Genomic DNA, 25,915 nt, shown 5'->3' with positions numbered 1-25,915 from the left:
TTTCTCTACTGAACGGTCTTGCGCATATCAATCATCTCAATCCTAGTGGTCGATGAGCACAAGACACACACACACACACACACACACACACACACACACACACACACACAAGGATGACTGAAGATTCCAAAGGCCAACCACAGAGGTTGCAGGCAACCTAGAACTGTGACTTTAGGGTTACTTCCTTTCAAAAACCTATTTGGCTTAGACTAATTTATTTTATTTTTATTTATTTTACACTTGTTGACCAGGAAAAGTCTGACTGAGCAACAAAACAGCTCTTTTTCAGCGGAGGTCCAGGGAGAAAAGCTCCAGGAACATTGTACAATACAATAAAAACAATTACAGATACAATAACTTTTGTCTAATGTTATTGTATCTGTACTAATCTGAACTAATGTCAGAATGCAGATGGACAATACAGTTACGACTCACCCATGCAGATGTACAATACAGTTACGACTACTGAATCCTACACAATTGCACTTTATAAGCACTTACACGAGTGCATGGATCGTGCTAGCCTCCAAAAAAAAAAAGGAAGCCAATCTGGTGGTCCCCTGCCATAAACAAACTGTACAACAGAAGGAAGAAACTGTTGCAAAAGAGAGTAAATTCCCACGAGGGGAGAAGCTCCCTGGTCAGCCTCAGTAAGAAGCTGCGATCCCTGATAAAATCCTCCAAAGCTAGTTACGAAAACAAAATCGCCATGATTCTAAAGACAACCACAAAGCATTCTATAGCTATGTCAAGAATCTCAATGGCAACACTCAGATCTGGTCTGAATTACAGCACAATGGCACTAAATATACAGACCCAACTGATATTGCCAACATCCTGGCAGATAGGTTCAGTGCTAACCTTACCCCCCTCTCACCCCCTAAAGAGCCCATCTCTATACCAGAAGAATGCAAAGTTCCTGTAATCACGGCTGCACAGGTAAAAACCACACTCTCCAAAGCCAAGAACACAGCATCCATGGGACCAGACAACATCCCAAGCTGCATTCTACATGAACTACAGAATGAACTGGCACCCCACCTAAGTACCATGTTCAATCATAGCCTCACCTCAGGCTTTGTGCCTGCTGAATGGCGCACAGCAACAGTTATCCCACTCCACAAGGGGGGAGCCACCACGGACCCCGGGAACTACCACCTCATTAGCCTGATGAGCCTGGTCTGCAAGGCCATGGAATGTATCATCATGGAACTTATAAACAAAGACATTGGTAATCTCCAAACTCTGGACCCCACCCAGTTCGGGTTTGTAAAAGGCAGATCATGTCAACTAAACCTGATAGACTTCATGGAAGCAGTCACCAAAGCCGTAAACAAGGGTGAGGTAGGTTCACACAGCCTATCTAGATCTTGCCAAGGCTTTCGACACCATCCCCCACTCTGCAATTATAGATAAACTCACTAAACTAGGTATAAATCCCTATGTCACAAGATGGGTTGCCAACTGGCTCACTGACAAAACCCACACTGTGAAAGTAGCAGACTCCAAATCCGACTTCAGACCAGTGACAAGTGGAGTACAACAGGGTTCAGTCCTGGGTCCTCTCCTGTTTGGGATCTACTTCTCTGAAGTACAGGCTAACACAGAAGGTCTTTGGCTAACAAAGTTTGCAGATGACTGCAAACTAGGAGCCATAATCGAAACTCGTAACGATGTGGACATCCTACAAAAGGGCCTCACTGAGACAGATGTCTGGTGTCAAAGCCATGGCCTTAAGCTCAATGCCAAAAAGTGTACTGTCATCCCCTTTGGTAAAAACTCTGTACCCATGAACCACAACATAGGTGGTAGTATACTTAACACCGAAAGTGTGATAAGAGATCTTGGGACACAGGTGGACAGTAGTCTCCTTTGATAATCACATCGCCACAGTAGTCAGGAAATCCTTCTATGTGGCACACCTCATCACAAAAGGTTTCTCATCCAGAAAAAAAAAGAGGTCATTGTTTCCCTCTACTCATCACTCATTAGACCCATTATAGAGTACAACGCCCCTTTTGGTATGTACCTCACAAGACATCTACAACAACTGGAAAGGCCGCAAAAATACCTCACAAAGAGGTTTACCGGCCTCAAACAGATGCCTTATGCAGACCGTCTCAAAAAACTCCAGCTTTACTCCATCGCATATCGCCTACTCAGAGGTGATCTTTGCCTAACATAAAAAACTATGTCAAACCCGGAGCTGTTGGACATGCTCCACTTAAAGAAATCCCAATCCCTCCGAGCTACACGCTCTAGGGACCTAAACCTTGTCACCACAATAAACAGAACATGCCAAAGGGACAGATTCCTGTCCTAGAAACTTCCCATACTCTGGAATAAACTACCTATCTATATCAAACAAAGCTCCTCATTAGCACTCTTCAAAAAAAATCTTGATGATTGGATGGGAAATAGGAAATTCACCCCGGGGATCACCTCTGTGGCTCTGCTCGACAGTCGCACAGGAAAATAATTTTCTTGGTGGCAAAAGCCAGGGTACCTTTTTGGCTGGGCTTGTATAGGCCCCAGGGCCGATAGCCTAGTATCTACCTATGAACCTACCTATGTGAGTCAGTTGCATGGTGGCAAATTCAAATGCAAGTCTGTCCTTCCGTAAACAGAATTTCTGGCAATGAATTTTATAACCTGTTCGTACTACAAGGAGTTCACCTATGGAAGGATGAAAACAGCACACCTGTATGTACTTGCCTTGAAAGCTGACAACAGCAAACATTGATCTCAGCTATGGACCATGAGTGGTTTTATTTGCAGACTTTCATAACATATGGTTACCATTTTTTTTACTTTAACTGTGAAAGGAAAATTACTTTTTGATTCCCATTAAACCAACAATTAAGGAAAACCCAGGAAAAGTGAAATATTAAAAAGATAATATTTGGTGAGTCTGAAGTGCGAGGTATGGTCTAACCTAAATACTTTAGTAGTAGATATTATTTTTAACTAGAAATCAGCAGCGAAACTGTGCTCATTCTACTTTTACAGTACAGTTAAGTTGGAAAAGAGCTATTTGTTTATCACATTTGTAATATTCTCAAGAGATTAAGGACAGCAAAGACAATTCTGGATCACGGGGTTAAAAATGGAGAAATTCTGTATTGTGCAAGACAGTATTTCCATTTCCCACTGGCAGCAGTTGCGACAGAAATCCTTGACCAAGTCCACTCTTTACTAATGATATGGTATTGCCATTTTCAGAATATTTTCATTTTAGCCACAGTGTTGCACTGTGGTAGTCTAGCCACTTAAATCTAGACTACACAGGAAGAAACAATATTTTGCTCTGTGTGTGTGTGTGTATAAAAACAGTCCTAGTCAACAGCAGTCCAATTCCTCACATCACCAAAAAGTAAATGACCCACTAAGTTCTAAAAAAATAATGAAAACAATGTACAGCTTCCTGTTTGCCATTTTGGCAAGCAACACCTTTCCAGCTGTGTGTGTGTGTGTGTGTGTGTGTGTGTGTGTGTGTGTGTGTGTGTGTGTGTGTGTGTAGGGGGAGAGGTATAAAAAGAATATGCCAAGTCAACAAAAGTCCGGCAATTCATGTCATCAAAATGCAGTGCAAAACTCAGTGACAAAATTGGTAACAAATAATGCATTTCCCTCTTGTCTGCCTAGCAGGCAAGGCAATACCTAGCTACAGGCTATAGTCCTTGTTCATTATTTATTGAACCAAGTGCCTCCCCCCCCACACACACACACAATTACAGCTTGATAAATCAAAACTGATGAGAATGGACATAAATACTGCTTTACACAAATACACAATGTAGCATAGCCTTTGACAAAAGGGTTCTGTACTTCAGCTGTTCCAAGTCACCAAAGTATTTAAAAACACTGTTCTGTCACTTTAAAACAAAGACTTCAAAAGCAATCACTCATCTATATTAACTCAAGCTTCTTATTAAACCTGTAATATTACTTGCCTCCTTCTCCAAAAAATAATTTAAATTTACCAACAAAAAAAAGTGTGGCAAGTAGCCTAAATGGTTATTTCTGTGTACATTATTATGCTTCATTACAATTTGGTTTTGCATAAAATTTGAACCCAGCAAAGCTTTTCACAGCAATCATAAAGCTATCAGGAAAAGGAAATCTAAAAAGGATAACAGTTTCAAAAAGTACATTTTCCCACCTAAATGTTAATAAACACATAGATCCTGCTTTATGCCACACAAAATATTTCAGTATTTTGCCTTTTCATTACTCTGAAAATAAAAAAAAAACTCTATACGAACCTGGCCTCTTAAACTGATCCGGGCTAGGAAGATGGTGGAGGGGGGAGTTACTTGCTGAAGCAGCATGTTCGTTACGAAACATCTGGGTAGCCTGAGGCACCATGGACACGTAATCCGCAAACGATAGCGAAGCCCGTTGGTCATCGGGCGATGGATAGTACCCATAATCTAGGAACCCTGGGAGACACAGTGACTCTATCATTGGGGGTAGTTATCACTTCAGTTCAGTTAACAGCCTCCACTCACTCAGGTTCCAACAGAGTCAAGCAGAGAAAAATACTAGAAATCACAGTTTTCATTAAAACGATCTGTGTACTGTCTACAGTAAATATTACCGCCTGTTATAAGATATGGCAATGCATTCTCCACTCAAATCTGCATAAGCTAAAACATTGCAGGATTTAAAAATAATCAAGGGAAGACTTGTTTAAGACTTCATTACACAAAATTACACTGATTACGTTTGTGCCAGTGGGTTGGTTATTCCTGATAATCATGTTTCTCCCTCCATACTGACCTCCAGTGAGAGGCACAGGCACTAGCTGCCAGCCTGGAGCACTTAATAATGTAAGGTAACTTGGTCATCGACTACTATGTAAGGTAAGCCTGGTCAATGACTACAGTATTTGCTGTACTCTAAATAATAGTGTATTATATTAAAAAGTAAACAGAGTAATGCAACAAAAGTCCAAGTACAAATAAAAGCAAGACACAGTATCTTGTGCACCATCTGAAAGTGAGGTAGTACTGAAAAATATTTTACTTTGGACAAAAACAATGTCTTGTTTGGTCCAGCCTTAAAAAAATCTCATGCCACAGAATTTGATATTAAATGACAATTGTTCTCTGTGCATTACATGTATAATGCCAACTGAACAACCTGAAGAAGTCTGTTATCCAACATTCTACACCCTTCTACACTGTCCTAGTTACTACTTTAAGCCCCTCTAATAGCTTAGGAATCTAGTACTTCATCAGTAAGTTTGACGTATGTACTTATCCTAGTCTGTTAGACAAAGTACTAAAATATTCTAAGTGCCACCTATCCATTTTCAGACTGTGACCTCCTTGTTACTGAGCACTTCTTCATGTCTTTTCTCTGAAATACTGAAACCAGGCAGACTTATTTATTTAAACTTTGTTAACCAGTTTTCTCTACTGGGCAAAGCCCACTTGCAAATGAGAGAGTACAGACAAGCTCTATGTTAATAACTAAAACAGCTCTTTTTTTTTTTTAATTGTCCCATCTTCGTTTCCTCAGTCTTACAAGTATTAAGATACTACAGTGTCTCTACACAAATATTTGGTTGCTAATCCAACAACAATCTAGTTATTTTCCTAGGGATCACACCTGTCGCAGATTTACGCTGTTATGGAGATTAAATAGTCACAGCCAAGCATTTTTGCTGAAGCTACACTAACTCGATAAACACAAGGAAAATCATTTTTTTTTTTTTTGCTATTTTACTACTAATTTCTCTCCCTCAGTGCAGCCCAGTGTCTCACTAACTACCACAAACAGGCTTCCCACATGACCTACCTATTAGTGAAGTATGTAAGCATACAAAGACACGCACACCACACATCTGAACTAAGTTTTTCAACTGACTGCCTGAAGCACTCTAAATACACAAGCCTATCACATATGAGTAATATACTGCCAAGATTTCTCTCCTCACAAACACCCCACACAAAGCCTACCATCCCGACATTCGGCAGAAACTGTTCCCCTCCCCCCTCACCTCCACTGAACGGGCCACTTCATATCAAGGACAAGATGATACCTTAGGCCCTGTCTCATAAAAAACTGTTCCAGTCAGGCTAAGATCAAATTCTGGCTAACAACATTTCATAACAGTGCCCATTTGTTAGCTATACTACACAAGAACACTTGAGGAAAAAAGATAATGTAAAACATGTGGCATTTTAAATCAGCCTACACTAAGAGCAGTTGTATGTATTCTTCATATTTTTTTTTGAATGATTTGGGACGTAACTTGGTTTTACAGCTATGTAGCTTTTCCTCTTAAAACAATATGAAAAGACAGGACTCTTAGGATCTATGCACTAAAATCCATCATTTACTTAGTACTTTAAAGCAGAACTACTATAATAAGCTATACATGACTAGGAGGCAGTGACATGGTTACATCTCGCTCTGGGATAAAAGCTACATGTCTTATTTTCTACTTTACTTCCTTCACCTTCTGTAGTACAGATTTACAAAATCAATGTTTTTTTTTCTGCAGTATTTCACTTTGAAATATCTCGGATCTCATATGATCATTCATTTGTGAGATTAGACTGGATTAGTTACAAATGAGCATGTGCCAAGGCCAAAGAGAAAGCAGGGCTCCAGTGTCAAGCAGTTCATCAACCCTGACAAAGTGTTAATTTTTTCACACGAAGATTTAAAATGTGGGAGCAGATTATACAGAAAGATGAAGAAAAATGCTGCCTTAGAAATGACTTCCTGACCTTTTTGTACCTGACTTCCCTAGTTACAAATAATTTCTAATTTACTGCCAATTGTTTCTTACACCCACTGAACATGCCTCTGATATCTCACTACTTATAATTAGGTTCAGACACAGAGTGCAACACTAATATAATCTCTCTATCTTCCTTCCTGTGACCAAACTTCCTTTCAAATGCACTGGATTCTTTTGAAGAATCAATGCATGTACTCACCTGTTTGAAATTCTTAAATTGCTCCCACGTTTTTAACAGCAATATTCTTAAATTGCTACTACAAGTTTTTTCCCATTTACAAAATTTTTCAGCAGAGAATAAATAACTTACATTTGTAAAGATTGTAGTGATCAGCTACATATTAATAGAATGTACAATATATCACTGCTGGTGACATGAGTTAGCTTTAAAATAATGCCACAGCAGTAGCAACAAGTTAAGCAAAAATCTTCTAATGTTCACTGTGGAAATGTCCTCAAATATAAATGGTTTCTCACCACTGAAATTTACTCAATAAGAGTCCTGGCTACAGTCAGAGCCATTCTTTTAGGATAACATTATTTGCTTATCTGGAGTCTGGGGTACAAATGTGGAATGTAAACAATTCATTTTCACAGGACCAACTTCTAGATATCACAAATTCTGAAATACTAGTATGTACTTACTACATGAATAGGTCATCAAGAGGGCAAATCATAGTGGACTACTAACTACTTCCATTCTCTAATGCCCTTTCATATAACTCTCCATATTAACAGAACTACACCCCCTTTGACAGGATTATGTGCACTCCCTAATGATCCCCAGTTCTTTACACCAGTATAACTAATTACAGTCTATAAAAAATAACAGACAAAAATATTCATTAGATTACAAATGTAAATTATTCTAACATAAGCTAACTGTGAAGAAGGCAGACCTGCCATGGGAAACGTGATCCACAATTAGGCACAAGTGGGGTGAGATAGCTATTCACATTGTACATACTCCTGAAGATCTGCAAACAAGACAAATTATCATACATCAATACAATCTTATTTTAAGAGCCATTTTGTTGTGTGTGTGGGAAAAACACAAACCATATCAAACATTCCAAAAGCAGGAGGCAGAAATTATCAAGAAGGCTTTTCTGACTATCACTTCACTTGATTGTCACTGCTCTAAATCAATAGTTTGGTAAAATATCAGAGTGCATATGGAAGCCCAAAGAGCTATGGTTTGCATACACAGAAGAAAATAACCTCAAAATTAAATTTAAATTCCTCATTCTAGGTTGTGGTTACTGTATAAGTGGGGATTGACTTAAGAGTACTGTAAAATGTAAGGGTCAACTGCCAGGAGATTGTAGTGCACCATGCATGACAACTGCACATGATTGGAACTGACATTCTTTTTTTTTTTTCCAAATTGTTCAAGTTTAACAAAAATGCAAATTATTGTGAACACAATTACTTTAGATTTAGCGATACTTAGAAAGGCAGAGGTACAGGTAAATAAGTTCACATTAAGCTTAGAGCACAAGGGCCATTCAGAAGTTTAGTTGTGACAACTCTAGTATTGACAGTATATTAATTAACTCTTGAAAATTATTTCATAACATGACAGGCATGAGTTGTAGTCTTTCTTTCAATCATCAAGTCCAGTTTTGAAAGCAGACAGTGTGTTTCTTTTCTGAATGTAGAGGGAGTGCATTCCTAAGGCAGGAAATGTGCTGCTCTACAAATGTTTCACTTCAGTGTGTTGTAGATCATACAGCAGAGATCAGAGTCTTTAGCATGAGCATTGGACAGACTGCTGGGAAACTGGAGAAAGCAACTGAGTAGAGTTTCAGTGCCTGAGAGGCTGACAAATGATCACCCTCAGGAGTAAATAACCAACGCAGTAAAGGGATACAGCTTTTAGCCATTCAGTGCATCTTAAATTATCTAAAAATGTTCTTGGTTAGAAGCCTTTGGGGTCTTTTGAACTGGTCAGTGTGCTTTATAAGGTACATTCCAAAAGGGGCATTGTATAAAAGGATAAGTCAAATAAGGAAAGAGCATACAGTGACCATAACTGCATGGGACCTGTGTGAGATATTCTGTTCAGATCAGAACAGTAAGGTAAAGGAACCTCCTAACCACAAGTGAGACATGGAGATCTTTGGTCAGTCGGCTCTTTGTTTCCTCCTTTTTGAATATTTAATACTGTTTGTGTTGTTTCCATTAGTAACACAAAGTAAAATGCCTCTTAAATTAAGACTGTATGTATATACGATACCTTGTCATGTTTGCAGAGTTTGAAGAAGAGTTTGTACAGTGTGAAAGACTGCTACCAAGAAACATATCCGATCCTTCTCCTCCTACTTTTTAAAAATAAATTATATGGGGTCAGGGTATCTTGTTAATATTTGCCACCTCTCTCAATTCACTGCCACTTTCCTACCTTCTTCTGACAGTTATGCCCAACTGTTATAGGTCTTTTCTCACACAATCTATCCATCTATCAGTTGGCCGGATGTCCTTTTTATTTATTTATTTTGTATTTGTTGAATAGGGGTACTTGACTCCTCCTTTCTCTCTCACTCATATCTACTTTACCAAACCACTGTCTGCTTGTCTGCACATGTGACTGAGTTACTGAAATTTGTTCTCCTTGACCTTTTCTACAGTTGGGGATACTTTGGGTTCAGCTCTAAAAGTCCTCATTCCTTCGTCTGCCTCACAGTGTGCATCACACTACCTATCACTGACACTTCATCTTCATCACCTCAAACTTCTACAAACAAGCTGCTCTACCTTCCTTACCCAGGCTTCTGAGCTCTACAAGTATACTGCCCGCACCATTGTTTTGTACTTCTAACTTTTCTTTGACATGTTTCTGTTGTATCTGTTTTATACTATCTTTTTACAAAAACTGGATGCAGCACTTCTAAGTCTTGATTTGACCTCCTCAATCAGGTCTCCCTTCTCCTCAACCACCCCTCACAGACACCTGAAACTATTAACCTGCTCCACCATTATTCCTTTTCTATCTCAATTTTCAGCTTCTTCTGATTCCCCCATTTGCTGCCAGGACCACTGTCAGGTCTGTACTCAGTTTCATCCTTAATGCCTTCAGTTTTGCATTCCAGCCTCATACCATTTGCTGAAGGTCCTGTTCAGAGTCTGCCTGCAGTGCTACATCACATGCATACAGCAGCTTAGCTAATCTATCCTCTCTGATCTGTTTGCTGATGTAGCCCATCACTTATAAGAAGAGGAGTGGGCTCAGAACTGAACCCTGATTCATACCATCACTCACTGCAAATCCCTTTGTGAGTCCAAACACTACTCATACTTGTATCACTCTAATTACACCAGTGATTCTCTGACTTTGAACTACAGTAAGATTGCCCAAATGAGCTTTATTACAAAACAGGTCCTGGGTAATTATATCTATTTTCCAGAGGGGTACCAGCACTGTGGTAAGAGTGAGAGATGGTGCCTTTCCCCCAAAGTAAACAGACTACTATTTTTCTAAACGTATGGTGAGCCCATGACTTGCATATCAGGCATCAGTCTGATCCAGGCCCTGCTGACATACCTGAGTGTATAACAGCAATTTCAAAACTGTATCCAGTTTGCAGTCATCAACAAATTTATTAGCCACATATCCTTGACAGCTGCCTTCACTTTTAAGTAGCAGATACTGAGCATCAAGGGGCCCAAGACGCAGCCCTGTGGAACCCTACTGGTGACACTTTAATGGCTACAGGAGATACCCCCTACCTTAATGGTGTGAGTTCTGCCTAATTGCCAACTGGCTATCTAGTAGACTGCATACAAACAGGCAGAATGCCAGGGCATTTCTATGGGCTAGGCTTGTAAAGGCTCCAGGACCATTAGTCAAGTACACACCTATGAACCTATGTTAAGTTGGGAGAGTTTATCTATGAGACCAGTATTAGTGGCATGGTGTCAAAAGGCCTTGCTAAAATTAAGGTAAGCAGTGTGGACTACTAGCCTCTAGTCTAGGGTTTCAGTGACACTTTTTCCAAGAAATAGACAAGGTTTACTAAGCATGATCTTTATTTTACAAATTCAAACTGATTTGGGTTCAGGATTTGTAGGTCAGCTAAGTTTCTGTTTGTCAGCTCAGCAATTACACACTTTCTAACAGATGATACTTTGTGAGGCTAACATGTTTATAATTTCCAGGTTCTGTCATAGGACCAACTCTATGTAATGGCACCACTATGGCCACTCTCAATGCTTCGGGGACATAACCTGTGGAGACAACAATAAGTAGTTTATGGGAGAAAGAGGGGCTGGAAAACTGGTGCTTGAAATTCAGTAGCAGAGAGGTTGGGATATTATCAGGTTCCAAGCAGCTAGTATTTTTTGGTTTTGACTAGTGAAGCTATAACCTGGTCCAAGGTTATTTTTGGAGAAAAGGGATAGATGGTAATTGGAGAGACATATGGTTGGATTTAGGTGCAGAACTGGCAAAGAAGTTCATTGTGAGAACACCACCAATAAAGTCAGTTTCAGAGAGGTACTTCATTTGAAGTAAGTTTACCACAGAAATAAGCTTCATTTCAAGTTTCATTGTATAACTGAGGGCAGTTATCTCATAGGTTCATAGGTTCATACTAGGCTATCTGCCCTAGGGCATTTATAAGCCTAGCCAGAGTTGTGTGGCTTTCACCACCCCTTAGGTTGAAGAATACTATACCCATTAGTTTGTCGTGCCTCTGTCCAGCAGTGATACAGAGATGATCCCCGGGGTAAACCTACGATCTCCCATCCACTGGTCAAGATTCCTCTTGAACAGAGCCAGCAAGGTGCTCTGTCTCACATGGACCAGGATTCTGTTCCACAGCATAGGGAGTCTCTGGGTGATGAATCTGTCCCTCCAGCACGTCCTATTTATATCCGTGTTGAGGTTTAAGTCTCTTGCTCTTGTGGCTCTGGTGGATTTGGATTTTTTGAGGTGGAGCATGTCCATTAATTTCGGGTTGGACATGGCCTTGTATGTTAGGCACAGGTCACCTCTGAGCAGACGGTATGCGACTGAATAGAGCTGGAGTTTCTTCAGTCGGGCAGCATATGGCATATTTTTGAGCCCCTTTATCCTTTTGGTGAGAAACTTTTGGGGTATTTCCAATTGCTGCAGGTGTCGGGTAAGATACATTCCGAATGGGGCATTGTACTCAATCATTGGTCTGATAAGTGAAGAGTACAGGGGAACAATGACCTCCCTTGATCTGGATGTGAATATCTTCATAATCAGGTGGGCAATGTAGAAGGTCCTCCTAACCACTTTGGCAATGTGAGTGTCAAAAGAAAGGTTACTGTCAACTTGGGTCCCCAGGTCCCTGACAACCTCTTCTGTGCTTAATGGATTGCCACCTATGTGGTAACTTGGGGTTACCTTGTTTTTACCAAAGGGTATGACTATACATGTTTTGGCGTTTAGCTTAAGGCCATGGCTCTGGCACCAGTTATCCATTTCTATGAGACCTCTCTGAAGGATATCTGTGTCTGATGGATTTTCAACTATTTCGCCCAGTTTGCAGTCATCTGCAAACTTTGTCAGCCACAATCCTCCTATGTTTGCCTGCACTTCTGAAAAGTAGATGCCGAACAAGAGGGGGCCCAGGACTGAGCCCTGTGGGACACCGCTTGTGACCAGCTTGGAGTCTGACATGGCACCAGCAACTCTAACCCTGTGGGTTCTGTCCTTGAGCCAGTTTGCAACCCATCTTGTGACATATGGGTTTACATTTAAGCTGGTGAGCTTTTCTATGATACCCGAGTGGGGTATTGTGTCGAAAGCTTTTGCAAGGTCAAGGTAGGCTGTGTGAACTGCCTTACCCTCATCAATGGCCTTGGTGACTGTTTCAAAAAAGTCGACCAAGTTCAAGAGGCATGATCTGCCCTTGACAAAGCCGAATTGGGTAGGATCCAATGTCTGTAGGTCCCCTAAGTCTTTATTTATAAGTTCCATTATGATCCTCTCCATAGCTTTGCAGACCAGGCTTGTTAAGCTTATGGGGCGGTAATTACCAGAGTCCGTAGAAGCACCGCCTTTGTGGAGTGGGACCACAGTTGCCGTACGCCACTCTTTGGGTACGTATCCTGTGGTAAGGCTAAGATTAAACAGCAGCCTTATGTGTGGGTTTAGTTCCTCATTGAGTTCGTATAGCACACAGCCGGGGACACCATCCGGTCCCATTGATGCTGTGCTTTTAGCTTTAGAGAGAGCAACTCTCACCTGGGCATTTGAGATGATTGGGAGGCTACACTCTGCTGGGATAGATATTTCTCCTTTTGGGGGGGAGGGAGGGGAGAAATTTTCACTGAACCTGTCTGCCAGTATGTTTGCAATGTCTGTGGGTTCAGTGATTTTTGTATCATTTTGGACTAATTCTGAGCATATCTGGGAGTTTCCACCCAGATTTCTAACATAGCTAAAGAAGGCCTTATGATTGTCTTTTGAGTCCTTGGCGATTTTTCTCTCAAGGTTGGCCTTGGATGATTTTATGAGTGATCGTAGTTTTTTACTAGTATTGATCAGAGATGTCTTCCCTTTTAGGGATTTTGCTCTATCTTGTAGTAGCTTTCTCCTCTTGTTGTTATTTTTCTTTATGGCTGGGGTCCACCAGATTGGGCGCTTGCCTTTAAGCTGTTAGCACCACTGAATATGTACCTGGCCTTACATTCCCTGATGTCATGCTTGAGGGTTTTACTTATTAGCTGTAAGTCCCTTTTATACTGGACAGAGGCTGTTAGAGAGAGAGAGAGAGACTTAAGGTGTTTTTTTTTTTATTTTGGTTGTAATTATGACAGATTTCCACTATGCAGGGTTATTTCTTAACTTGTTATTATTCTTATGGCACATAGGAAACAGACTCTTTTGATGTATTTGCCCACAACTGAATAAAATCCAGTGGTGTGCAACAGCATCAGATACCTGATTATTTGGAGAACTGCACTATTTACAGATTTCTAGAAGGTCTAACAAAGAGGAGGAGGTTTGTTTTAGAGTAAATGTAAAACACTATGGAGTTCTAGGGGTTTCAGAGTGTGTTTTAAGAGAGAGGACTACTGCTACGAGGTCAGATTTTTATTAGGGGGTAGTAACACCAGTGATGGTATAAGGAGGGAAGAAGCCGGCAAACAGTCCACTTACCTGGTGAACAAATAGTAAATAATAAATAAAGGATAAGGTCAAAAAGGCTAGCATCCATACTGGGCAGGACTACAACAGAAAACGGGCATTCATAAAACTGAGGAATCTTTTTGCATATTTGTTCCTGGTTATACAGGTATGCTAGTGTATAATGGGGTGGGTAAGTCATCCATAGTAAGTGTATTTGTTTTGTGTAAGAGCTTTTTGATCTAATGTAGATAATGAACATGCATACAGGGAGGTACATAAAAGGACATATAAGTGGAAATTATATGATGGTAAGTTTACTGAGAGTTACTAGTAGCAGTACAGCATCACGTATGATGCATCACAAAGCAACAGGCTCTCCAACAAAGATGGATATGAACCCTAAAGCTCTCTTTGGACCTGAACACATGTTATGTGCTGAATCCTGACAAGACGAGAGTGCTGTCTTTCCATGGGAACCATGTATCTACAACAGCAGAGATATGTGTCTTCACATTAACGGAATGCCTCACGTTTGGCTATATTACCCAAATTACAATGTCCATAAGTTGAAATTTGTCTAAAAAAAGGCAGTATGACAGCAGCCAGTAAGCAATGGTCATGAGTCAAGAGATGTACTCCATCTCTGGAAAAGCAAGAAGGTCAGTTAACCACCTCATCCTAGGAGACATGCTGCATTCCCCCTAGAATAACCACTGTTAACATATCTCTGAAGTTTGCACCAGCCTTAGTGAACGTAAAACACTGCTCAACACCAGTAACATTCCTTCCCTTCCCTGGAGACAGACGGTGAGCTCAACAGTGATACTGCAAATTCTGTAAGGTGTACTGCCTAAAATCATCTAATGCCTTTGATCAGACCATGCTCATTCTGAGGTGAGAGTCATCTGAGGGCAGCTATATTTTAGGCAGCCATGTCAGTGCTTATTGCTCCAGCTGGCATACAGGTGACAACAGTGCTTTGATAGAGTTGACCCACATCCTGAACAGATGGATGAATGAACCTCATCATCGAGGTAGCCCATAATGTCATCCCCTTGTGAGTGCACACTTCTGCATACTCGTTATGAAGGCTAACAACCACTGGAAGCTTGGAGAGTCTAATGCCTGCCTCAAAACACACTCCTCTGTACGGCCACCCTTGCTCGCACAGACAGTAGCAGTGTGTATATCTGGCTCTGCCCCTCCACCCCAGGATGGGCCTCCCCCATTTTCCTTGGCAGTGCAGTCAAGTGTCCAAGCTGCTAGCCAAATTTTGGCTGCCTGTTCAGACCTTTATCCCTCTAAGCCACATGTGTTGCCTACAAGCCTTCAAAAAAAGTATTTACAGCGCTTGCATATGGAATCAGAGTGGTCCAAAAGTAAAGATTTGTCACTAAACATGAGGTAATTGCTATACTGTAACAGAACTCTGAGAGCTAGCAGACTGGAAAGAGAAGGTGAATGAGTAAGCCATGGATCTATGATGACAGAAGCAGTACTAGTGTTATTGGAAGAATGAAGCAAGAATTGCCAAGAATCAGAAATGCGGCGATTCATCTATTGGATACTACTAATGCTGCACTCAGCTGTAAATGCTGCTGCACTGTTTCATAAATGTGCATGCTAAAGACCACATTTCAGCCATATGCACAAATGCTTTAGACACTGTTATAAATTAAGCATTACAGGCAGCACCCTTTCAATGGACAGTCTCCTGGCTGAATTAGCCATAATTCTCAGGCTTCCTGCTAGGAGAAGAGGTTATTAAACAATTTACTTAATGGCCTACTCTCTCAACAACGTCAGTATACTTACTATATTCACAACTGAAGGGATACAATCGATGCATGCCAAATGTTTTTATTATGTGCCATAAGAAAGAGATAATGAATTCAGGTCTACATTTATAAATGACATTCAAGACATATTAGAGGTTGAATCTAAAAAAAACATCCCATCACAACTTAAATCAAAGATGGGGTCCTTCAATATGTGAATCTATCACTCTGAAATTCTATGGACTGAGAGGGTGGTAAACAAAGAGACCAATTCCCAACAAAAACAAACAAGCAAGAAAGTCACTGAAGAAGGTTCAAAATGATAGCACATATGTACGTTGATCATAAAAATCATGTCATGTGGCAGGGATAAGTTCTTGATAAAAAGCCTTAAATACAGAACACGTTTAACAATCTATTCAACAAATTTGTGTAAAACTGCAACTCTGCCATCCACATAGTCAACAGAGTGCAAAGTATGGTGCCCAATAATGGAATAAGTCAGATCTAAATGAATGTTCTGAATAAAGGTGGCTCTACAAAGACAATGAGCAGGGAGAAAAGAGCGGTTTAACATCCAAAACAGACTGCTCTTCTGTTTGTTTTTCTTAGTGGATTTCCTTCAACATCTCTAAGATTTAGTGGGAAAACACAAAGGATAAATACAAATTACCGGAGTAGATATTGTCTAGAAACAAAGCTTGTTGAATTGGAAGAATGAAGACCATGCCTAAACTGGCACCTGGTCTTGCAGAATCATGTATCAAAGCAATGGAAAACAAGCCTGCAACATGCTTTTTTCCCCCCCAAAATTATGCAACAGTAGGTAATCAATGAGAAGGGGGGAAGGCGGGCATATGTTAAATTCCTATTTAATCATATAGTACTTCTTAACTATACAGCACTATTATTTGCCATAAAACATGAAATGCCAACATATGTTGGTTCCTACACATGCTACATTAGTACTTCCTGTATGCTATTTGTAACACACTAAATTGTTTTGAAATGCTTGATTGTGGCCAAAAATCAAACATCCAAAAACAGTACTGGGTATATGACTTATGTGTTAGGCTATCTGACTCCCTTAGAATGGAGACTACCATCAGAAAGACCTGAGAGACCATGGTCCCCCTCCCATACTTTGGATGGCTTTTCTGTATTCAGCTAAGACAGAGTCAGTCGTATTTGATCTGATGTCAAACCAGTAGCTGGTTGTCTAACATGACAAAGTAAAGGCTCTACACAGAGGTGCTTCTCTGGGACATGAAAGGCTAAAAGAGCTTCCCTTCAGAAGCAAGCTTGATGCAACACAGTCTAAAATACACCTGCACCTGCAACCTGTGATACAGACCACATGGGTGTTCATTCCTCCAAGACTGCATTTGTTGTCAGAAACTGATTCAGACTTGTGGAAAGAAAAGTACATCTGCCGAACAAACCAAAACATCTGCACCATCTGGATGTCTGCTAGTAGACTCAGTACAGAATACAGACAATGGAAAGGATAGTCTAGCCTCCATGAGGTGATTATCCAAAGTTAACTCTCCAGAAAGAGTGTGTAGTACAAGCCATGCAAATCTTAAATAGACAGTCATTTGCATTTCAAGCTACACATCCCCTGCATAATATATCACCCACCACCCCAAGGCCAGGCAACAGGGATCTGATACCAGAAGGAAGCATTAGAGAAAATAATGGTATTGCACTGCCAGACAATACATAGCCTACTACAGCATGCCACTGTTGTGTGAAGACACGTCAGACAAATTGTGACAACATGTGTAGCACGGCTGGTGATGATACTTTATTTCTGATGAAAGAAGTGTTTCTTTATTTTGAAAATAAATAAATAAAATGCCTCAGTAATCATCTGCACAGTGGCACAACTTTCTAATTGCCTTTCCATGGTTCACGAAGAAGAAGACAACGGTAGAAGCCTGCAAATATTAAATTGTATAGTTGCAGGAAACCAGATATAACATTGACAATTACAGTGTTAAAAGGACTACATACTAGCTGTGGATGAGAGCAGCTTGTCCTTTCTTTGGTTTAAAGTACACATTACCTTCCCGCTACTTTTGGTGCGTAAAACAAAACAGAAAATGTCCCTGATTCTGCCTGATGCATTGGTTTGTGCTTCATAATGTTTTTGTTTTTCTTGCAAATCCCTGGGGACTACAACCACTAAACTTGGGGGGGGGGGGGTCTGGCTGCAGATGAAAGCAACTTACTCTCTTGTTGCCTGATCATTTTAAAATCTGGCGTTATAAGGACTATGGTGTTTTTTATGAAATACACTGGAATATTTATCCTCAGGTTACTTTGAGAAAAAAGTTGATTCTTAACTTTGCCTTATATTTTTGGTATGTTCCTCATATAATTTGTGATTTTATGGCAAATCTTTGAAGATTACAGTAAATAAATGTGTGCAGAGGGGAGCTGGTTGTGGATGAAAACAACTTACAATCTTGCTGAATGCTCCTTCACTGGCAAGTCTTTGTGTGAAGGAAAACTGAAACTCACCATGATTTTACAAGACAGCAGTCACTAAATGAAGATGATACTGGAATTTTCAGCCTTCATATCCTTCAGAAAGTGCATGCCAATGCAAAAACTGTTGTTCTAACAAATTTCTAAGTGTATAAGAGGAACATTTAAAGACTCTCCCTGATTTGGGGATTTTCTCCCTCATTATTTTGGAGGCTTTGCTCCTGATTACTGTGCTAAGATGTTGACAGATTATTTTATCAAAATCAGACGAGGATTACATGACAGTAATTTTCTGTATTAACTGGCCTTTGCAGGACTAATGTGCATTCGCGTGAAATAAATTGGAATACTTGTGGCTAATGTTTATGTGAAGCAAAGTTAGTATTACATACATTATGTAACAATGAAAGAGCTTACCAGTTGGATTTTTATGCAATAAAGTCATTTTGTGTTTTCGTTTTTTATTATTTTGCATTTTTACAGCTATTTTCATTTGTTTGGGAATTTTGTGAGGTATTAGTATTACATACCTTTCAACCATCTCTGATCTTTCAGATATCTGTGGCCTGTTCCTCATAAAATTTCCAGTTTCTTGCAAATCATCGCAGACTATAGTCACTTAATAATTGAGTTTCAGATTTTATATCTTTGAGAAAATGCACAAAAATGCAAAAAATGTTATTCTAGCAATTTTCTAAGTATACAAGAGAAAATTGTCTTTGATTCTGGGCCTCTGTCCCTGAATTTTATGATAAGAACTGACAAGGTATCATATTTTTTAGGTGAGGTATACACAGAAAAGTGATTATAACTGCTGGTTGGGGTTGGGCTCTCTGGATGAAAGTAACTTGCCCTCTTGTTTGCTCTTTCTAAAATAGTCAGTCTTTGCAAGACCAATACACATTTGTGTGAAATGTTTTATCTTTTACAATATCAGACATCTAAGATGCATACAATCACAGCCAACAATAGGGCTATAATTGCTAGGTATTAGGTCTGTCAGTCTGTGGATAAGAATGGCTGACACTGGTTGTCATGATAAGGTTAAACAGTCACTAGCTTGGCTTTGCAGTAGTAGTATGCATTTGCAAAAAACAAGTTGGAATATTTTACTGGGGTAATTCTTCATCACAATGGGACAGTTGAAGTGTGCACAGTCAAGTGGTTGTACCAGATGGGTATAGACAATGGTTTTAAATCAGGAAGGTGAATAAAAAAAAGTATTTATGTATGGCCAAAAAATGTGTACGTTGGGGGGTATGATGTGAAAACTGCCGAGGGCCCAAGGTGCACGTAATCTTCCACTGACATAAAATACATGTTTTAATACTTATAGAACAGAAACAAGGAGCATACAGTCCCCCCTTCCAAGGGCAGCTTGCTTAAAAGGAAGATCAATTAACCATTTTAGTCTCTATTACATGAACCTTGGCTTCCTCAGACTGTCACAAAGAATAAGAAGGGGAGGGAAATAGTTGACTCTTGCTAGTGGTTTTGAACCAACTTGTGCAATTCCCCTTCCTGGGACAGAAGAGGCAGTAGAATTCTATGAGCTCATGTGCAAGGTCTGAAAGGATGATGCAGACAGAAGCTTAGCTGGCTCAACCGGTGCCCTGTGCTGGTACCATGAGTCAGCACATCACCTCCTCAGCTCTAAGTGAAGAGCAAAAACAAAGACTTCACTGTATTAAGCCAATCACTTAATACAGATTCATGCCCCCCCACTCTTCCACTGAAGAGCAAAAAAAAGAAAAAAAAAGGACATTGCTTCTACTAGCATACCAATCAGGTGCAAAACACACACATTTCTGTGCACTGAAAAAAAATTGCATCTAATGTTTGCTACAGTTTATACCTTGCCTGCACAGAACACTAGGCACTCTTGTTTTACTTAAAAAACATTTCTTCTTATAAACTGTAGCAAACAGGTGCTACAGTTTATACCATGCCTGCATAGAGCACTAAGTTTATATATATGTGTGTGTGTGTGTATATATATATATATATATATATATATATATATATATATATATATATATATATATATATATATATATATATATATATATATATATATATATATATATATTTTATGTATATATATATATATATATATATATATATGTGTATATATAGGTTTACCTTTAAAATGTTGCAACACACTTGTGCGACTATTCATGTATCTGAATTGAAATGTCGGAAACTGCACTGTCGAATCCTCGGAAGAGCGAACCTGGTCCCCAAAGAATGTCGACACTTCGGGAATGCTGAATTTGTTCGAAACACCCATCACTTCCAGATGTCTCCAATGACTGTTATGCAGGGAGGCAAGTCCCCCCACCCCCCTACGGCCCCACACACCCTGCTAATTATATATACTAACTCTGAGATCGCATTACAGTGAGGGAAGGGGGTACATGTCTTGACACCCACTGTACTGCAATCTCCACTCAGAACGCGACTCACAAAAGAGCAAACACACACTGGCATTTGCTCTTTTGTGAGTATGGCAATTTTTAATTTGCTAATATGAACTTTTGAAAGCAGCCTTTCACACATCTGACCATTGCAGAGGTGTGCTTCGACACTGTAAAGGTAAACCTATATCATTTTTAAACTGTAGCAAACTGCTTACTACAATGCTGCTACAGTTTAGACCACAGACTGAGTGCTACACTGCTCAGGTTTGACCACAAATGCAACACTGCCTTTTAAAAGCCAGTACTGCATTAGAGATCAGGATCCGCTGATTATGGCCCCAACACTTTGTGCCCAGGGCAGTTGCCCGTCTCTCCCCACCTTAGCTATGCTACTGAGTGCAAGATTTAGTGTCAGTAGTGCACTTTACTGAATTTTGCTCAAATATAACCACTAAGCCAATTCTCAAAATGAGATTAACTCTATTAAAATCCTGTATGAGAATGAGAAAAAGGAAAGCTCAAAGACTCGTGCAGCTGTGTGGAAACTATCTCAACCCCAGTCTGTAAACAGTCAGCCCTTCAGGTGATGGCAATACAAGTCACACCAACAGGTCTTTATTTTAGTCACAGCAACAGACCTAGGCTGTGGTCTGGAGGGCCCAGTCTTCATGCCCTTTCAGAGTATTCCCTTTCCATGAGAAAATGGAGTCCGAGGCTGTACCCTGGGTCTCACTCCCAAAAACTGATGCTGTGGAGAAAACTCTTCTATAAACCTTATGTCCATCTGGGTATGAAGAACAAGATGATCTCTCAATAGGGGATAATAACCCCACTAGCTAAGGTTCACAAGCTACCACAGGTGAGATAACACAGAAATGAACCAAATCTAGATGCTGGGGACTTTACCTTCTGTTGTTCACACTTCTGCATATGAAGATAAACTCCACAAAAAAGGAGGTGGTGCTGAAATCCTTTACCCTAATAACTAAAATATATTCCCATACAAAGATATCATCCCACAACTCTCTAATGCTGAAATTCTGGTCTCCTAATAAGTCAAAAAAAGTATGCATTATATTCCTTTACATTCCCCCAGCAATAGAATACTGATATGGCAAGAAATACTCTCTTGGGTCTCTAGCACTATTAAAAATGAAACTATCTGGGTGATGTAAATATTAGCTGGTAAAGTTTTTGTTCTAAATTTCCATCCTCAAATATAAACTTAGTTCATGTCACTCAACTTATCACCTCTCCAACAGGATATAATAGTAGTACCAAGGAGGGGTCCATCTTTGAATGGATACTGGTTTCTGACCCTATTAAAATCTCCTCAGCCGATATTCTCCCAAATGCTATAAGTGATTACCTCCTAGCCTTTGTCATCAAACAGCATCCTCCTTCCACAAGCAGCATCACTACAAACATGTTGGGAATCTTAACCAATTTTAACCCACAGATATTCACCAATATACTAAAAAGTATGAATTGGACTAACTTAAAATGTCTTCTTCTACATGATGCTCTGGATTACTTCAACACAACCTTTTTTAGAAACATTACACAGTCTTGTAACCCCCCCCCCCCCAAGAATAAAACGGGTGAAAACCAAACCATGGCTGGTGGCAAAACATAAAAAACCTTCAGACCTGCTGAGATTCAAACAGCTCCGTAACCAAGTAAAAAGACTAGTATCCAAATATAAAAGAGACTACTATTTAAAACTTCAAAAAATCATAAGCAGAATCCCAAACTATTCTGAACATCTATAGGATCACTTCTAAGCCCTGGCAAAAAAAAGCAACCTGTTTCCACACGCAGACAAAACTCCAGAACAAATAGCCAGTCTTTTCAACTCTCACTTCAGAAATTCTATTAGTTAACATTACTGCTAACTTTTCACAACTCCACACTAGTACAAATTGCTGCAATAGCCGCATTACCCCATCTCTCTCAATGCCCTTCCTCTACAACCTCACTTACAGATGAATCGACAAAAAATGCTTCAACCACATTCTCACGTACTACAGTCCCAACTTTAACTATAAAAAGGCTACTTCTCAAGCTAAAACCCAGCTCTAACACACCAGACAAGTTACCCACTGAATATCTAAAACTTGATGCATAAGCCATTCCCCACCCTATTAGTATACTCAGCATCAGGTCCATCTGAGAGTTGTATGTCCCGAAACTTTGGAAAACAGCTTTTATTCTACCCCTTCACAAAGGAGGCAACTTAACTGATATCTCAAAATACCAACCCATAGCCATTTTATCTGCAATCTCTAAGCTCCTTGAAAAATGCATACACATGAAACTTCTGTATTTCCTCCTTAATAAGCAAATCCTATCTCCAACTCCACATGGATTCAGACCAGGTCATAGTACTACAACTGAGTTAATATAATTTATGGACATAACCAATAAAGCCAAAGATTCAGGGAAAATTGTATCCACCCTATTTCTTGACTTATCAAAAGCCTTTAATACAGTACCTCACTCACTTATTCTAACTCAAGTCTCAAATGCTCATCTATCACTTCCTTCTCTTAGCTGGATTTCAAGTTACTTATCAGACAGAAACAGGCAGATGGCAAAACTCTTTATCGTCATATACTCACATCTCTACCGGTGTTCCCCAAAGTTCTATTTTAGGGCCACTCCTGTTCAGTATCTTTATTATCTTTATTCATCATATTCACTCTTCATTCAGTCAGGGGTTTCTCATACAATCAGCAGATGACCTACTATTATATGATCCACTGACACTACAACAAATCACTCAATTGGCATTACTTCCAAGGAGACCTACCTGGTTATATAATAATCATTTGTCTCTTAATCCCAACAAAACCAAACTTATTTTACTCAACCTCAAGAAAAACACTTCCATAAAGCATTGCATGCCTTAGAGACTGAGCCATTGAGTTCTAATGTAAGCATTGTATGTGTCGCACAGAATGAGACCCAGAATGCACACATTAGATCTCAGTAGCTCCCTCTTAGAGATACACATAACGCACAAATTAGGCCTCAGTGGCTCACTCTCTAAGAGATGCACAAAATGCACACATTAGACATCAGTGGCTCACTCTTTAAGAGATCAACAAAGTGCACATATTAGATTTCTGTGGCTCACTCTAAGAGATGCACAAAATGCAGACATTAGATCTCAGTGGCTCACTCTCTAAGCTATAAACAAAATGCACACATTAGATCTAGGTGGCTCACTCTAAGAGATACACAAAATGCACACATTAGATCTCAGTGGCTTGCTCTCTAGGAGATGCACAAAATGCACACATTAGATCTCAGTGGTCACTATCTAAGAGATATACAAAAATGCACACATTAGACCTCAGTGGCTCACTCTCTAAGAGATAAACAAATTGCATACATTAGATCTCTGTGGCTCACTCTCTAGGAGAAAAAGTGCACACATTATATCTGAGTGTCTCACTCTCTGAGAGAGAAACAAAACACCCACATTAGATCTCAGTGGCTCACTCTCTAAGAGATAAACACAAACATTAGATCTCAGTGGCTCACTCTCTAAGAGAGAAACAAAACACACACATCAGATCTAAATGTCTCTTTCTAAGAAATACACAAAATGCACATATTAGATCTCGTGTTTCACTCTCTATGAGATACACAAAATGCACACATTAGATCTCAGTGGTCACTCTCTAAGAGCTACACAAAACACACACATCAGACCTCAGTGGCTCACTCTCTAAGAGATACACAACATGCACACATTAGATCTCCGTGGCTCACTCTAAGAGATACACAAAACGCACACATTAGACCTCAGTGGCTCACTCTCTAGGAGATGTACAAAATGTACACATTAAATCTCAGTGGTCACTATTTAAGAGATACACAAAATGCACACATTACATCTCACTGGCTCACTCTCTAAGTGATAAACAAAATGCACACATTAGATCTCAGTGGCTCACTTTCTAACCGATAAAATGCACACATTAGATCTCAGTAGCTCACTCTCAAAGAGATGCACAAAATGCACACATTAGACCTCAGTGGCTCACTCTCTAAGAGATAAAATGCACAGATTAGATCTCTGTGGCTCACTCTTTAAGAGATGCACAAAATGCACACATTACATCTCAGTGGCTCACTCTCTAAGCGATAAACAAAATGCACACATTACATCTCAGTGGCTCACTCTCTAAGCTATAAATAAAATGCACACATTAGATCTCAGTGTCTAACTCTCTAAGAGATAAAAAGAATGGACACATTAGATCTCAGTGGCTCACTCTCTAAGAGATACACAAAATGCACACGTTACATTTCAGTGGCTCGCTCTCTAGGAGGTAATCAAAATGCACAAATTATATTTCAGTGGCTCACTCTCAAAGAGATAAAAAGAACGGACACATTAGATCTCAGTGGCTCACTCTCTAAGAGATACACAAAATGCACACGTTACATTTCAGTGGCTCACTCTCTAAGAGGTAATCAAAATGCACACATTAGATCTCAGTGGCTCACTCTCTAAGCTATAAATAAAATGCACACATTATACCTCAGTGGCTCATTCTCTAAGAGATAAAACACACACATTGGATCTCTGTGGCTCACTCTCTAACAGATACACAAATCTCACACGTTAGACCTCAGTGGCTCACTAAGAGATGCACAAAATGCATGCATTAGAACTCAGTGGCTCACTTTCTAAGAGATAAACAAAATGCACGCAATTGACCTCAGTGGCTCACTCTCTAAGAGATAAAATGCACACAACTGACCTCAGTGGCTCACTCTCTAAGAGATTAACAAAATGCACACATTAGATATCAGTGACTCACTCTCTAAGAGCTAAACAAAATGCACACAGTAGATCTCAGTGGCTCACTTTCTAACCGATAAAATGCACACATAAGATCTCAGTGGCTTACCTTCTTAAGAAATACACAAAACGCAAACATTAGATGTCAGTGCCTCACTCTCTAAGAGATAAATAAAATGAAAACATTATATCTCAGCGGCTCACTCTCTAAGCTATAAACAAAATGCACACATTAGATCTCAGTGGCTCACTCTCTAGGAGCAAAAACAGATGATCTGGACCACCAGGCTGATAAAAAACAGTAGTTTAATAAAATGCACTAGGTTAGCGCCTTCAGGTTTAAAAAACCCTTCTTCAGACAACATATATAAGTTTTGAACACCTTTTAAAATACATAACAGCCAATCAAAGTCTCAGTAAAAAGCCCTCCTCTTTTTAAAAAAAGGCTTGATAGGAATGACACCATTCAGGACAGGTGCTCTATCAGCACCCAGACGGATTATCCATCCAGTTTTAATACATTATGTTATATTTCTCAAATCA

General features: G+C 39.7%; 1 protein-coding gene across 19 annotated transcripts in view; it reads right to left on the bottom strand.

The window, feature by feature from the left end:
- The window catches only part of MSI2 (musashi RNA binding protein 2), a 2,403,248-nt gene that overhangs the window by 159,261 nt on the left and 2,218,072 nt on the right, over positions 1-25,915 (bottom strand). For 14 of the 19 annotated variants that reach the window (XM_044054616.1, XM_044054614.1, XM_044054627.1 and 11 more), the window contains one exon: positions 4,266-4,442. The exons of the other annotated variants lie outside the window; for them this stretch is intronic. In XM_044054616.1, the coding sequence (XP_043910551.1) occupies positions 4,266-4,442 (177 nt within the window). The remainder of the gene's footprint in view (positions 1-4,265; positions 4,443-25,915) is intronic. 19 annotated transcript variants of the gene reach the window in all.

The sequence above is a fragment of the Protopterus annectens genome, chromosome 13.part0 (genome assembly GCF_019279795.1).
Source record: "Protopterus annectens isolate FY-2018-M chromosome 13.part0, PAN1.0, whole genome shotgun sequence".
In the NCBI taxonomy this organism is placed as follows: Eukaryota; Metazoa; Chordata; order Ceratodontiformes; family Protopteridae; genus Protopterus; species Protopterus annectens.
Note: the sequence above shows the minus strand (reverse complement) of the source record. Positions and strands in the feature narration are given on the sequence as shown.